This window comes from Sminthopsis crassicaudata, chromosome 2 (genome assembly GCF_048593235.1).
Source record: "Sminthopsis crassicaudata isolate SCR6 chromosome 2, ASM4859323v1, whole genome shotgun sequence".
Classification (NCBI taxonomy): Eukaryota; Metazoa; Chordata; class Mammalia; order Dasyuromorphia; family Dasyuridae; genus Sminthopsis; species Sminthopsis crassicaudata.
Window position 1 is genome coordinate 579329771 of NC_133618.1, and position 17201 is coordinate 579346971.

Genomic DNA, 17201 nt, shown 5'->3' on the forward strand with positions numbered 1-17201 from the left:
CATGGAATTTCCTTTCCCTTGTAATCTTTGCCCTCCCTCCACCCTATTCCAAAGCCCAAAAATAATGCTACCCTGCTGAGTCAATGCAATGACATGTCTGGGTCACAGAAATGATGTCTATGACATTTAGTCATTTAAGAGATCTGAGTTTTTCAAGCTAACTTCTAACTGGTTCCTGCTCCCAACTCTACAAAGCTCTATACCTTGTAATTAGAGTGGTTATCGCTAGTTCTATTGCAAACCAAACAACCAAGTATTCCTAATTATGAATAAGGAAAGAAAACTATAATATAACTCAGATATAATCAACTATATTTCTCTATTTAAAAAAACCTTTGCATAATTATCGATTAGCCTCTATTTCTACACAGAAAGCAAGAACAAGGTTTAAAGAAAATACACACCTAGGAAGAAGCCAGGCCATTATAACAGGCACTGATAATACAAAAATAAAATAAAATAAAACAAAAATAACAGCCCTATCTTAAGGCACATATAATATTGAAGGAATATAAAATGGGAAGAGATAAATATATAAATGATAATAGAAGAAACAGGAAATATTCACTAACTAAGGACTTCCATAAGATTCTTCAGAGAAATCAGGAAATAAGCTAAGACTTGAAGGGAAGTAGACATACAGGGACAAAGAGAAGAAAAGAGGAAGTACATTCTTGGTAGGGTAACCTTGGCAAAGGCTCCCTTAGTGGTAAGTCAGAATGCCAAATTTGGATAACAGTGAGCAAGTGCGCTTTACTTGAATATAGAGTATGTGAAAAGAAATAACAGGCAAAAAAGCCTGGAAAGGTAGGCTGGAGCCAAATTGTATAGGGCATTACAAATGCTCTCTCTGTGTTTTATCTTACAGGTATTTGGATTTTCTTGAGCAGGGAAAGGAGCTAGTTATATTTCTGCTTTAAGAATATCATTCTAGCAGCTAGGTGGAGGATGCATTGTAGAGGAAAGAGACTGGAAGCTGGGAGTCCAGTTAGGAATACAGAGCAACACTCTAGGCAAGAGGTGATGAAAGGCTGAAACAGGGCAGTAGGATGGAGAGCAGGAGATGGATAGATAGATGTGTGGAAGACAAAGAGATAAAACTAAGCAAATGATTGAAGAGTCAGTGATGAGTTCATAAACTTAGATAACTGGAAGGATGGTGAGTATCTCATCAGGCCTTGTCTACTACCTACCAATAAGACAGAGAGAGAGAGAGTGTTTGTGTGAGTTTTGAATTACTTTTATGTCAAGCAGATTGAACTGGTTTCTAATCTGTGGATGGCCAGAGCCAAACAGAGCAGACTAGAGAGAGGAATCAGAAATCTCAAGCAGAAATTTAATTTCAAAGTAAGGGACAAGCTAGGAGGTAGATTAGGTAACATGCCCTGAGGTCCTGTCCCTAGTGGGGCTGAAACTTGATTTATATATTTGTGGTTAGACAAAGAATCACACAGTATAATGCAGCAATAATAGTGAGGCATGACAGCAACAGTCAGGTCAGGTTGTCTAGTGACAAAAAAAATCCATTTATAGCAAGGCTTCATGTCTTGTCTTCTTGGTGTTTGCCCAAGCTCAGGGACCATCAGTTCCAGAAGATGCAAAGGATTATTGTTATATCAAGCTCAGGACACAGCTTGCTTGTTGAGCCTTAGATTTGGGAAACAAGATGTCTCCTCAAAATATCTTGATGATAGTAAATGCATTATTGACAGACCTTTATATTACTAATCAATTCTGACTTATCTACCTAACTAGACCCGTTCTTGAGAAAAAAATAAAAAGCCTTTAAACTCCCCTTTTCTACATGATTCTATTTGATTTTTTTCTCCTATTTCATTAAAAAAAAAAAAAAAAAAAAAAAAAAAAAGATGCAATGAGCTATATAATTTTACCTTCAGTCTGAACAAAATCCCATGACTTTTTTTTTCCAGTTAGGAGAGAGTTCCTCTGCCAACCATTACCAGGTCATTTGTCCCTTTCAGCTTTGTTTTCCTTCCTTATCTTTGTCATGCAAACCTGTTATAAAAGCAGTTTTACATAGAATAGCTAAAAGTATCCTTTGACTAGTCTCACATCTCTCATAGACAAGAAAAAGACAAGTAATTTGCTTATAGCCCTGTTCCCATGATCCACAAGGGGGAAGAAGCCAGATACAATCACTCTTCCACACCAGGCTAGGGATCAGGTCATTCACTGCTTATCCACCTTTCCTCTATCACCACTTACCAAAATCAGGAGGGATTGAGGAGAGGGCTGGAGGTCAGCCTGATGTGTGTTTGTGTGAGACTGTGTATGTGTGTGTGTGTAACGAATGTTCAGAGGGCCGGGCTACATCATCTCTTTACTTCTCTTGTTCCCACACATCTGTGTTTTTGTTAAAAGAGGCCCTACATTCAGAATCACTATACAAAGTATAGTATGACCCAATTATAATAGAGCTTGTTTCTAATTACACAGATGTTGATATTCTTTCTTGTACTTCAAGGACTGGTGATTTCATCAAAGTAGACACTCCCTGAATTAAAACAGATGAAGTCCCTGCCCCATATTAAGAGAGAGTCTCCATGTAGTATTGTGGCTTGAAAAATAACAATAATAATCTACCACCTCGGATGGGTTGAGCTTGGCTAGGCTGGTTCTCACAGGATAGCTCATTGTCCCATCTATACACATCTTAGGCTTGAGAGGGCCCACCAATGTTTATGCTCGCCTCCCTTAGTTAAGAAGCTAAGAATACAACCTCCCTCCAAGAAAAGCCTGATAGTTTAGGCTTTAAAGAAGTCATTTAATCATCAAAGAATCAGATTTAGAGCTGGAAGAGACATTGTAGATCATCAAGTAAAACCCCTTCATTTTATAGAGGAAGAACTTGAGGTTGAGACAGGCAGAGTGAATTCCTCAGGAACCCCCAACTTGGGTCTTCCTGATGCCCAAGTCTATCCCATTATTGACTGTGCCAGTCCAAAGCCCTGATAACATTACACAAAGATTTCAATATATTAAAGTTTATGGTCTGCAAGTCTATGGATAAAAAGGAGTAAAGTATGTTCTTAGTAAAAGCACTGGCTCTGGAGTGAAAGAATCTGGCTTCAAATCCAAACTCAGAGACTTTGGGTAAATCACCTTCTTATTTTGGTCCAGGTTCCTTCATATATAGAATTATGCAATTAGATTGCTGAGCTCCTTTCCAGAAATAAATTTTATGAACTTGTAAAATTCTAAAGGGTTAATTCCATTCACATTCTCCCTAGATGAGTAGTGTGAGTGTTGCCCTGCCTGGAAATTAACCTTATGCAAAGGGGATACCAGCACAAGATGCAAGCTGTTCATTTGTTGTCCTCATTCAGTCCATCATCTTTTTTGGGGGAAGGAGGGAAGGAACTAGCATTTATTAAGGGACTACTATGTGCCAAGCACTCTGGTAAGCACTTTATAAATATTATCTCATTTGACCTTCACAACTACCTGGGAAGCAAAGTACTATAATTATCCCCATTTTACAAATAAGGAAACAGAGGCAGATAATAGTTGTTTTGTCCTGAGTCACACAGCTATTAAGTATCAGGCAGGGCTGAACTGAGAGCTTCCTAACTCCGGGACCACCTAGCTGCCTTAGATGATGTCTGTTATGGCATTTTTAACATACAACTTTCCAGATACAATCTATACCCTTCCCTTCTTCCTCCTACTAAATTCAATTCTAAGCCCAGTTTATTCCCAAGGATATCCCTTATCCCTTGAGTAGCCAAAATTAAGGGTACTGAAGATGCAGCTCAATGAGTTATCCATTCAGCTTCATGCTAAAGTTTGGACAGTAGACACTTCATCCACTTGGCTTTTCTGCATGAACATTAAATTCTTTTGAGTAGTTGGAAATATTGCTTAGAGGACTCTTTTGTTTTGGGGCTTGATATATTTAGGACTGTATAACTTCCATAAACAGGGGCACTGGAGAACATCCTTGCAGAATAGGAGATAGAGCACTGGCTTTGGAGGCAAAAAGATGTGGATGCAAATCTTGCCTCAGACACTTCCATGATTTGGGACCACAGGTTGAGACATTTAACCTCTGTGTACCTTGGTATAATATGGTATAATGATTATATCTAATTATAGGGTTGCAAGGATCAAATGTGATGTGTAAAACTCTTTATGAACCTTAAAGTGCTATATAAATGCCATCTACTTTTTAAAATTAGGATTACTGTTCCATTTGGATTCTGTACTGCCCAAGACATCACCCTCCCTACTTTATCTTTTACTGCAAGTTAATAATTAGAGACTATCATTTCCCTAAGTGACTCTTTCTGAAATCTTCTGACTTTAGAAATTCTTGCCAAGATCCACCCCTTCTTGGTCTTTTGTGTGCTTTCCTGAGTTCTTTCTCTTATATAAATCCTAAGGCTGCTCTGCGGCTCTCCAACTCTCCCTTCTCTCCACTAGGTCCAGAGACATCCGAGATGGTTTAGTCCTCTATCCAACTCCATCCTAACCAGAGAATCCTTCTTCACCCCCTGAATACACCATTCAAACTAACAGACATGACTTTGAAGCTGAGAGATGCTCTGGGCTGCTGTTGACTGCAAGTGCCAATCCATTTTGGCATCCTTCTGCATTTTCAAGGGAAATTAAATCCCTCACTATTCCTGGGGCAGTGAAGTGGGAAAGAATCTGAAATGGGTTGTTTTCCGAACATGGGATTAATCTGTTATTGCCAAAAGCTAGCCATATCCTCCATGAATGATGCTTCAGTTTAGGTTGATTTGTAGGGCCTCAGATTAACCTTCAGTGCCAACTCAGACCTTGCTCCCAGGGAGAGAAAAGTTAAAAGGCTACATCTGTTCTCTGACAACTTTGTCCATCACTCTGAGATGGCAACCTTGAACCTGATCAGGGCCCTTTAGAAAGGGAATTGAGAAGCCTGGGGAAATTGTCATTTTTCTATATATTAGGAGGCAGTACAGGTCCTTGACATGATGCACAAACCACCTCACAGGCTGTGAAAAGTGAGGGAGGCTGGGATCTGGGACAGCATTACTCATTCATTACTTCCTAGTCTCTTCTCATTCCATACATACATCAGGGCCTTGGATTAATGAGACCACAGAACCTCTTCCATACATCCTGAGAACTTGAGAGACCCGAGGAAGAGGAGGGAGAGAGGCTGAAGTCAATCACAGCTTCATCTCTGGGATGGAGGACTGACTCTGTCTGTCTTATTTTTAGAGCCAGAGAAGGCAGTAAAATTGTAAAGTACAGAAATCTTCAGCTTCCCCCCATGTCCTTCCTTCTCCCCCACTTAGGCATCCAAGGCTTTCCAAACCTGTTCTTAGGACAAGCATCTACCCTTAGTTGCTGACAACTAAATGTGAACATTTACTTATCTCTCCCTGTGGAATGAGAGGTTTTAAAGGGATAATTGAAGGGCTCTGGGGCTTCAGTAAGTAAGTGGGAGAGACATTTTTGAGGGAGGCCAAGGAGCTTCCCAGAATCACTTCGAACTCAAGCAGACTCTGCCTGTTCCTTGCTCTATCTCAAAAACTCACACAATGTTAACAGTTGAAAGGGAAATCTACAATCCAATCTCCTCATTTTATAGGAAACAAAAGGTGATCCTCGGGAGGGATTTACTTGTCCAAGATCACCCAGCCAATTACATAGAGACAGAGGAAGGACTAGAACTAAATCTCCTGATCCAAGGTTTTAGAATGGGAATAATCTTATGCAATTTGAGATTAAAAAAAAAAAAAATACAATCTGTTATATACGTATCTAGCTTAGCCCCCACTTAATTATGGGAGTTTGAAGACTCAAAGGGTCAGTCTCTAAATTTTCACCCAAGAAGATATGAATATATGAAACAAATTCTTCTAAGGAAAAAAAGGAATTTAGGAAGAATGGGAGCGAGATGGGATAGCATGAGAATGTATTAGAGAGATTAAAAAAGTGCTCTGATACATACAATCTGTTCCACGTGACTAACTTCCAGCTAAGCCAAGCCTCATTATTTCCAAAGAAACCTGACAGTGCTGAAGTTAAAAGTCAAGGAAGTGGGTGGACATAACATTGTTCAAAAATTTTAAAAAAAAAGGTAAATATTTATGTAGCCAGGTCCAGCCCTAATCATCCCCCTCTTCAACTACTCATTTTTCCACCTCATCAGGTTTTTGGTAATTAATTGTTCAGGAAATGAGATCCCTACTGGTTAGTAACTTAACTTATCGCATTTCGAGGCTCACAACGTCCCCCCTGAGCCTCTTCTCCTATGGCTTATAGTCAAAGCCGGGGTTTCAGTCAGACCGAATTCTGGCATGGATCCTAGAAACGTGGGAGGCTTCCAGCAGACCTAGCAAGAAGCCCTTGCAAATGGACAGGCCAGCCCCAAACCCACAGGAGAAAATCCACCTGCCTACAGGAGGATCTTCCTCTGCTGGGGAAAAGATCCATCCAGAGGCCATTTGATCATTATGTGATAACTCTTTGATCAGCTTTAACCCTTTAACCAGCAGGGCTTCCTCTATCAAGCCCTGTTCCTTTGCTTCCAGACCAAGGCCTGGTCAGCAGCCCTGCAGTAAGGAGCCCTCTCTCCCCCTCCCCCTTACACACATACCCTCCTCAGCAGATCCATGGACTGGGCTCTGAGGCACTTTTAAGAATGCCAGCCAGTGTTCTCTGGCCTGACATCATCGGGGAAGCAGAGTGGGAAGTCATCGCCCACTGCTGTTGGCAGACTATGGGTACCACCTACCCCAGATTACAGACTGGGAGAATTATTCCGGGGGAAGAGGGAAAAAAGACCATAATTAGAGCAAGAGAAACCCCAACTTATATACTTCTTTTAAATACAAGAAGCACAAGATGACCAGACTTCTCCTCCCCACTCTGCTGTTGTTCCAAGGAAGGGGATGGGGACCTTTAGCTCATTTACTTGGCTGTTTTTTCACAAATCAGGCAGTCACTGATTCCAGCATCTCAGGGAGCTTCCCCACACTTGGTCTTGCAGCAAAAGCTCCCCTGTTGTCTGGAAAACCCAGAGATCATGAGAAATGCCGGCACAGGGCTACCACTCTGCCTTGCACTACGGTCTGGACAAGGGCTATTTAAAGAAATCCCTTTAACTGGCCTTGGCTCAGGAGAGAACAAACGCCGGATCTGGTCCCAAGCAGGGTCAGAAGAGGAAGGCAATGGAAAGTGTGTTTACATTTCAGAGGTCACCCTCCCTGTACAGTTTCACTCGGAATTTGAGAGCATATCAAACTGGAAAGATGCCGATGCATGCCTCTTTTGTGAAAGAGCACTTCTCGCCTTTATAATTATAACTTCATAGAGCTTTGTGTCTGACAACACCTACCTGTACCCAGATTAAAAGTATATTTTGGGGGGCAGCTAGGTGGCGCAGTGGATAGAGCACCAGCCCTGAATTCAGAAGGACCAGAGTTCAAATCTGGTCTTAGACACTTAACACTTCCTAGCTGTGTGACCCTGGGCAAGTCACTTAACCCCAGCCTCAGGGGGAAAAAAGTATGTTTTTCCCCTTAAAAAAAAAAAAAAATATATATATATATATATATATATATATATATATATTTTTTTTTTTTTTTTTTCCTCACTACGTTTCAGCTAGGGCACATTTATAACTATTTTTCATTACCAGTCAGATTAGTTCTGCCCTCCTTTTCAGGGCAGTTAATGGAGAAACAGCACAGGGGAGTGGGTAGAAACCTACCTCTGATACAGACTGGCTACTGCCACTCAGAAAAAATCATTTAAAGTCTCAATGCCCTCAGGTAATTATCTAAAACAAGTTACAGAAAAGCAATTAATTTTAACTAGAATCAATAAGGCAATGATACAGGATCAGTTTTCCTATTTTCACAGAGCTTCTTGCCGATCTGCATTGATAAAGGGAGTTTTCCCATCAGAAGTTTCCTATATATAAATAAAAAATAAACACATAGAAGCCGGGTCTCCACATCTTTCACAAGAAGCCGAGAATTAGCTGTCAGGGGCCCTCCTACAAACAGTCAGGAGGCCTCCCGAGGGCTTGGAGAAAGATAACTTGGTAATTATAACTCTTTAGTTCAGGTACTCTGTCTGCTTCCAGACAGTCATTTGTTTTTTGCATTGGTGGTTCCATAGTCAGCTACACTTTGGAAAGACCATTTCCTCCTAGAGAGCCTCATCTTGCCTTCAAACTCAGAGGAGACAGGAAATCCACTCTGGTCCTATTGCATGGAACAGGAGATGGATTTTCCACAATAGTCTTTGGAAACAAGACAGAAAATTCCATGTAAACAAAGAAAATGACAGCCACAATTCATTGGCTACTCAGCACCCCCATGTTCTCATTGCCTGTCTCAGAAAATCCAGAAATTTCTGGAAATCTCTCAAGAAACAAAGACATGGGCTCCAATGCTTCTATAATGATTCTGGGATCACCACACCCACAAAATTACAAAACTCCCAATACACATACCCTGTCTTCAATCTATAAGCATTTATAAAGCATTGACCATGTGCCAAGCCATTTATCAGTACATGGGATAGATAATCAATGAATAAACATTTATTAAACAAATACCTTGTGCTTACATATAATATGCAAATATTATATATGAAGAAAAAAATCCTTGTTCTCCAGAAATTTATTCTAATGGGGGAAACACGCATATAAGAAGGCATATGTAGAATAAATATGAAGAAAATAATTATGAATAAATGTAAGCAAGGAAAAATATAAAAACAATAAATAAATTAGGTAGATGACTTGCTTTAATTATCAAAGCTTTCCTTTAAACAGTGAATTGCTACAGTACATTTAAAATATAGTATAATGGGGCAGTTAGGTGGTGCAGATAGAGCACCAGCCTTGAATTCAGGAGGACCCGAGTTCAAATTTGGTCTCAGACACTTAATACTTCCTAGCTGTGTGACCCTGGGCAAGTCACTTAACCCAGCCTCAAAAAAAAAAAAAAATATATATATATATATATATATATATATTATAATTTACCCCACCCTTGCAAACAAAAAAAATTCATATTCAAATTTTCAGGTTCAACATTATTACTGTATATAAAGCAAAGTTCAGCCACAATTCTATTGGGCTCATGATTGGAAGAAAAAAAAAATGCTAGGAGAAATTCCTTAAGTCTCTTTTATTTCTTCCTGAATTATCAGTGTTGTTCAAATAAACCACAAACACAACATTCCCCTTTAAAAAAAATTAAAAAAAATGCTCTCAATCTCCTGGCACTGGGAAAATAATGTTGAATTGGGAATCAGAGGACTTGAACTGAAATCTCAGATCTTGGGCATCTTACTTAACCATTCTGACCTTTGGTTTGCTTACCTGGATTAGATTAAATCTTGGTATCCTGCAAGGTCTGTTTCCATGTCTATGAGTCTTAGAAGAAAGATAACTTTCACCCAAATTAGATCTCCAGCTCCTCCCATCAGAAATTCCACTTAGTTACCTGTGTAACTTAGGTGTTGTACATTATCTCTCCATCTAGTCTCCAAAGAGTCTCTCTAAAGTGCTTTGTAAACCCTAGAAACTTGAGATTTATACTGAGTTGTTATTCTTGTTAATAAGGTTATTGAGAAGATCAAATGAGATAACAAAAGTAAGGTGTTTTGTAAACCTTGAAACACTAGGAGGCCTAGCTGTTATAATATATTATAATAATTTTACCATTATATTTGTTGTGCTTAGTTATTTCAGTCATGTGACTTCATGTTCCCATTTGGAGTTTTCTTGGCAAAGATACTGAAGACAATGTATTATTATATTATTACACAATAATTAATAATAATGACTTCAAAGCCCTGATGTGGGTCTAGATATATTAGGTACTCGGTAAACATTTCAATAAATGAAAGAATGAGAGTGGAAGTGGAGGACTTGTTTGTATAGCATATTTATATCCACATTCAGATTGTATGGGAAAAAGTCCATTGATTTTCCCAGTTCCTTGGGCTTCCCACTACTTTCTCTCAGACCTTGTATCCATTCTGCTGCCACGGCCTCTCTCTTACTCTCCCAGCCTTCATCTTTGTCCCCATCACCACCTGGTGCAGGACCTCATACCTGAACTATTCATTACAATAATCTGCTTGTTGGTATCTCCTGCTCTCCAGACTCCTCTCTCACATTGATCTTTCTAAAGCACAAGTTTTATTTTGAGACTCACTTTCTCTCCTTCCCCCCATTCAGTAAACTCCAGTGGCTCATCGCTGCTGTCTCCAGAATCAACTATAAAATCCTCTATTTGGTTTTTGAAGATCTCGATAATCTGGCCCCTTCCTATCTTTCCAATCTTTGTGCTCCTCCACTGGAGGAGAGAATGAAGCTGATAACTTTGCACATGTCTGCCTCAATTCAATCCAATTCAGCAGCAATTCAAGAAATCACCCTCATGACGTTATTGGTCCTCTTCTAGAACAAAGGACTAAAAACAGCAATTCTGCAGTCCAGTTATACTGACTTCCTTGTTGCTCCTCACACTGGACATTATTACTGGCTGTCCATCACGTCTAAAATTCTATCCTCCTTCACCTCTGCCTCCCAACTTGCTTGGCTTCCTTCAAATTTTAACCAAAATCCCACTTCTGCAAGAAGTCTTTCCCAATCATCCTTAGTTCCAGTGCCTTCCAATTTTTCCTGAATGCATCTTGTTTGTACATAGATGTTGCCATGTGGCCTCTCCCATTTGACTGCAGGCCCTTTGAGAACAGGGGCTATCTTTTAAACTCTCTTTGTATTCCCAGTACCTGGGCAAGTCAATAATATTGACCTAAGTCAGGAGTCTGAAGGTAAAAAAAAAAAATGAGAAAAGGAAAAAGGAAAGAAGAAAAGAATACTGAACACTAAAAATGTTTTAGCAGCTCTTTTTGTGATAGCAAAGAATTGGAAAAGGGGTGGATGCCTATCAATTGGGAAATGGCTGAATAAGTTGTAGTACATAAAGATAATGGAATATTATTGTTCTATAAAAAATGATGAGCAAGCTGATTATAGAAAGGCCTGGAAAGATTTACATGAACTGATGCTGACCAAAACCAGAAGAACCAGGAATACATTGCACATATAACAGCAAGATTGTGAGATGATCAATTATGAAAGACTTGGTTCTTGTGAATAGTTCAATGATCCAAAGTAATCCCAATAGACTTTGGACAGAAAATGTCATCTGCAACCAGAGAAAGAACTAAAGAGACTGAATGTAAACACCTGCTACGTTCACTTTTTTTTCTGTTTTTCATCTCCTCCATGGTTTTTCCCATTTGCTCTAATTGTTCTCCCCTAACATAATTCATAAAACTATGTGTATTAAAAATAAATAAACTAAAAAAAAAAAAAAAGTACTTAGAGCTAAGTAACCCATATGAGGATTTTTCTGAAGAGGAAGGAGCTGGACTTTCTAAGGAAGAATAATGACAAGATCCCACAAAAGCTATTAAGTAGGCAGGGATCAAAGAAAGAGGAGGCAAGTAAAGGTGGGTGGCGATTCCCTGATGAGAAGTACTGAAGTCAGCATGGTAAGAGCAATGCCAACCTAAAATATAGGATATATCCAATCTGACAAGAGGTTTAGAAAAGCTGGCTGTCTTGTTGGGACATATATCTAAGCTCCTGAGACCTGGCCTGCCAGATGACTTACTACCCATCCTGTTGACTTGCACAGGCACAAAGGGTAGGTCAGAAAGAATCTGAAAAAGATTACTTAAGGTGACAGAATTCTTGGGCAATAAAATGAAGGACTTCATTAAGGACACGTAAGGGAGAAATAGGGCTAAACAGTTATTGGTCTAAAAAAGATCCTAAGCGTTTAAAGGATTATAGGCTGCCAAAAAAGCTAATGTAATCTTAGATTGCATTAAAGGAGGCCTAGTGTCCACAACTAGGGAAATGACGGTCCCAGTGTAACCTGTCCTGGTCAGACTAATTCTATAGTGCTGAGTTTGGTTGTAGGTACTACAATTTAGATAAGACATTGATAAATCCAGTGCATTGGACTTTTGATACACACTTAATAAAGTTTGTTAAATTCAATAATCTGGAAAATGTCCAAAGAAAGATAATCAAGATGGTGAAGGGTCTTGAGATAATAGCACATGAGGATCAGCCAAAGGAATTGGCTATGTTTAGCCTAGAGAAGAGAATGCTTAAGGAGTCATGCTAGCCATCTTCAAACATTTAACAGTTGTCTTGTGAAAAAAGGCAATAGGTTTGCTCTTCTTGCCTCAAGTGGGAAGAAGGAACTGATAGATTCAGTTGATGGATTCAGCTTTAGAGGTCCTATGAGTATGAATCACAGCTTTCCTATTTGTGACGTTAATAATCTTAGAAAAGTCACTTTTGTTGTCCAATGTCTTATTTCTATATATTACTATATATAAAAGTAATAAGCAAGGAAAGCACCTGAAATGGATGCAACTTAACTTTTTCCTACAATGTTAACTAAATTCATTATAATTGGTTTTCTTTTTAATCTTATTTATTTATTTTCTTTTATGCATTTAAAAATCATTTTTCTGCCAGGCATATTTATATATTCTTGTAGTGCCACTAGGAAGACTAAGGTTAATGAGTTGGTTGAATTCAGAAATTCGGAGCTATAGCAAGGCTAAAGCCAAGTGAGTGTCTGCATTAAGACCCGCACTAATTTTGGAGAATGGGAAACTGCCAAGTTGTATGAGAAAAAGTAAATTGACTTAGGCTAGAAAAACAGAGCAAGTAAAAACTAATCTATAGAGAATTTTGTCATCTCTTCCCATAGAAAGAGAAACAAAAATCCACAGAGAATCTGACCCAAGTCTCCTAATATTACACAGTAATTTTTAAGCCAAGTTAATATTGAAACATGGTAGCCTCCCAAAAAGTATCCAGGTGCCTTAAAGATGACAACAGGGATTATTGCTAAAAGTGCTTTTTATTTTCCCAGCGCCCAGGAAAAGTCCAATGTTACCTGGGAGGAAGGGGATGATTCTTTGCTTGGGATCCTTCTGACCACCTTCGATGGGGAACTTATCCAGAAGTTGCATCTATAAATCAAAAGACAAGATGACAGAATCTTAGGAGAAGAACCTTAGTTGAGTTCTTACCCTTTACTTCCTCCCCACTGATCCCAAATAGCCCTTCTACCGAGCCCTCTGGGCTGTAAAAGGATGCAAGTTATTTCTCAAATCCCTCATTTCACAGTGAATTAGCAAACCAAACACTGCAGCTGAGAGGGCAGGAGGGCTGAAAGGGAGGCTTGGGGGGAGATTCCTATTGGGGTGGGGAAATGTTCTCAAAGGGGACATTGCAAACTTCTCATGAGAAACCCCTTCATCATCAGGACTGAGATCAAGCAGGTCTCATAACGCCACCATCTTTCTAGATTTGCAAAATCAAATGGTTAACTTGAAGGTGCACTGGGAACACAAATTGGGCCTCTTTAATTTATTGTCTTTTCTAAGCCATATTTGGGGCAAGGCTTGCTGTTTCTCCTGCAGTCTGGGAAGAGAGGAACATCCCACCTGACACCAGACAGACCACCCACCTAACAGAACCTCTCTGCGGAAACAGGCCCAGATGTTAGTTTAATCATAAAGCCAAATCCAATTCACTGCTACTACTTCGGTGAGCCCTTCTTCCTCCCCTTTCCCAGCTTCCTATCCACTTCACTGTTTTTCAAGGGAGAGACTCACTAAGGGGAAAAGTCTCCAGAAAATATTCTTTCCTTTCTTTTTTTTTTTTTTTTTTTTTTTTTTAAATAATGCAGCACTATTTAACCTGGGAAAACACATAAGAAATTGAACTTGAACAGAGTTTAATAAACTTTTTTAAGTCGAATTGATTGAACCAGAAAGAAATGGAAGTCAAGAAAGAGAATGTGACCATGTGCACTGTCACAAAATATATTGTGAATCTCTCTCCAACAGTTTAAAAACTACTTAAAATATACATTTGACATTTCAAGGGGAAGGGAGAACAGAGTAGAATTTGTTTTATTTAAGGCTGTTGCCTCTATTTTAAGGTTCTCTTGAACATCAGGATTAACCCTAAATATGAACAAGCCTATGGCCTGTCAGATCTTAAAGTTTCTCATGGCTTTAGAAGTCTGGGCCTAGAATTCTCTGTTAGGAATCAGTAAGCACATTATGGCAGTGCACACCGGTACTAAGATGTCTCATGCAAAGGGAAGCAGGTCCCTGGTCCACCCAGTTTCCCAACCTTGCCTGAATTATTGGGTAGGAAAGCTAACTTGCTGAAGATTAAAATGGTTCATCCAATGGGAAGCAATTCCTGAAGCTTCAGGCTTTCTTCCCCAATTCCTCCCTAGCAAAAAAAGAGTCATAGAGACAAGAACAACAGAGAGAGTGAGGGAGAATTCTCTGTCTTCTCCCTGCCTCAGTCATGCTCAGAGACTCAACTGCAGCTAGAGGGGAAGGTGATTTCAGAGATCCAGTCTAATCCACATTTTAACAATACAGATACTAAGGTTCAGAGGAGGTTGAATAACTCATCCTTGAAAACACAGGTAATACTTAATTCAGACCTTATCAGACTTTAGGTCCAATCATTCCTTTAAGATTAAAGTATTTATAAGAAGGAAGGAAGCTATCTGGGATATCCCCAGAAAAAAAGGAAAGGATGGCTTCTTAGCTGCTGTCTTTCACCTAATGCACCATAGATTAAGTCTAGACTACCATGAGATCAAGGGAGACACACCAATCCACTTCCTTCCCCAGCTTTACATACAGCTTCCACCACACTAGACTAACAGGCCATTTACTGAACCCAGCTCTTCATCTCCCACCACCATGCTTGGAACGGTCATTTCCCAACCTCCTTGGAGGATCCCTTAGCTTCCTTCAAGACACAGCTCACATGCTATCTTCTATGCAGTCTTTCCTGCTTCCCTCCCCCACTCATTAGGGTTCTCTCCCACTTCAATTAGCCATGTATTTTTTTTTTTAAACACATTCTATCTTTCCCCAATAGCCTGTAAGCTTCTCAAGGGCAAGAAACTGCCTTCACTTTTGTTTTTGTAACCCTAAAGGCTAGTATAGTACTTTGCTAAGGGATGTATGCTTAATCAATGCTTGTTAATTTTTATTGGAAGTGCTCCTTTATATGGATCTGAGACAGACCCCTAGATGACCTGCCCATCTCCCTCCCGCTCCAGCTTCATGGACAAAGTCTGCTGAGCTTGAAACTCATTGCCAAAAGCTAGCATCACCTAATCCCACTGACACTTTAAAACAACAGAAATCCAAATGTTTGGGTCTGCTTTACCCTTCATCTCCACCAGCCAGCCAGCAGGGTTAGAAAAGGAAATATTTCTAACCAGCTGCTGGGGTAACATTTTCTCTGCACCAAGAGGTCATCTTTCAAAGAAATCAAATCTCTCAGGCCCCAGTGAACATGCAAATAAAATAAAGGCTGCCCAGCTGGGTTTACTTTAGGAAACAGCGCGTAGGTCTCCTCAGAATTGCATGTTTCCAGCATCTCTCTGCCCCCACAAAATGGAGAAAGGCAAGATGCAAAGGCCCAGGATATCTGGGGCAACATTTTTCCAACAGGGAGTCAGGCTGGTGGTTAAACAGCTCAGGGCTTCAAGGGACAGTTGATAATTCAAGAAAGGCAAAACGTATTGTGGTTAAGGGTACTGAATTAAGAATTTGACAATGAGCATCAGACTACTGACTCCACGGTTAACCACTTATGTGGCTTTGGGCAAGTCACTTCATTGGACTAAGTTTCTTCATGTGTAAAAAAGATAAAGATTGAGACAGCAGCAGATAGAGGGCCTGCTTTGTACAGGAAGACCTGGGTTAAGCCAGGGGTTCTTAATCAGAGGTCTATGAATTGTTTTTTAATTCAATAACTTATTTCACGTTAATTGATTTCTTTTGTATTTTAGTTTATGCTTTTAAAAAACATTATTCTATGAAGGGTTTCCTAGGCATCAGCAAACTGTCAAAAGTCCATGGTACAAAAAGGGTTAAGAACCCGTCATGTAAGTTCTTCCTTCCACATGTTCTATACCTATATGACTATGGGGAAAGTCATTTAACCTGTTTAGCATCTTCAGGAAACACTAAGATTTTAAGTTATATCCAAGTCACCAATTAGAAGAGATAGAGGGAATTTCTCTAGCAGGAATTCCTTAAATAAGACTCCCACCCCTCCAAAAACAAACAAACAAACAAACAAACAAACAAAAAACCCAGTCACTGTAAAAGCATCTAGTAAACCATTAATGTATAAATACAAATACAAATATTAAGAGCTAATAAATGTTGCATCTAGGTGGAGCACCGGGCTTGAAATCAGGAAAAATCATCCTACTAACTATATGACTCTGGGCAAGTCACTTCACCCGGTTAGACTCAGTTTCCTCATCTTAAAATGAACTAGAGAAGGAAATGACAAATGCCTCCATTACCCCTGCCAAGAAGGGATCATGAAGAGTTGAACACTGGTGAACAATGTTAGCTATAGCACTAAGATTTTGTTAAAATACTCTACAATATACCGTGTCGTTGGATTTCAGAATGGAAACATCACAGGATTTAGAGCTAGAAAGCACACCAGAGGTATGTAATCCAACCTTCTGTTTGACAGATGAGGGAACTAAGGCTCAGAAAGTCATCAGCCTAAAGTCACACAGGAAGCACAAGTGGTGAAAACAAAATGGTAAACTTCAGACTCCTAATCCGGTAGACTTATCACCATGAATGGAGAAGATTAGAAGAGGCTTGGTTGTGAAAGGCTTGTAAAAAACAGTTTTCTGAGCATTAATAAAAGATAGGATGGAAATGGAGGGGGAGGGAAGGGTGGAGTCAGAGCCAGGTTTGTTTCAGGAAGGGGGAGGGGAGTGAAAGTGGAAGCTATTGAATAATTTTACTACTCAGTATTCCACCAGGAAGATAAATTCGGTCTCTACTGCAAGGTCCTGGCTCAAGCTGTACCCACTGCCATGGTCCAGATTTCCAGAGCTATTCTTGGAGAGAGAGGTGTTTGGCTAAGAGAGCTTTTTTCAACAACATCAAGAAGCTTACCATGTATAACTTCCAACTATTTATCTAAAGGGCGGATATCAGCATGGGAGATAGAATAAACCCATAGAGGGGAGAGCCTGGCTGGCAAAGGCTGGGGAAGCTGAGTGATTCCCTCCTCCTGACTCCCTTCGAATCAACATAGCTCA

The 17201-nt window shown here is 39.7% G+C and overlaps 1 protein-coding gene across 3 annotated transcripts in view; it reads right to left on the reverse strand.

The window, feature by feature from the left end:
- SH3PXD2A (SH3 and PX domains 2A) overlaps nucleotides 1-17201 on the reverse strand; it is a 329372-nt gene that overhangs the window by 193984 nt on the left and 118187 nt on the right. For all 3 annotated transcript variants that reach the window (XM_074295501.1, XM_074295500.1, XM_074295499.1), the window contains exon 3: nucleotides 12972-13047. In XM_074295501.1, coding sequence (XP_074151602.1) covers nucleotides 12972-13047 — 76 coding nt within the window. The remainder of the gene's footprint in view (nucleotides 1-12971; nucleotides 13048-17201) is intronic.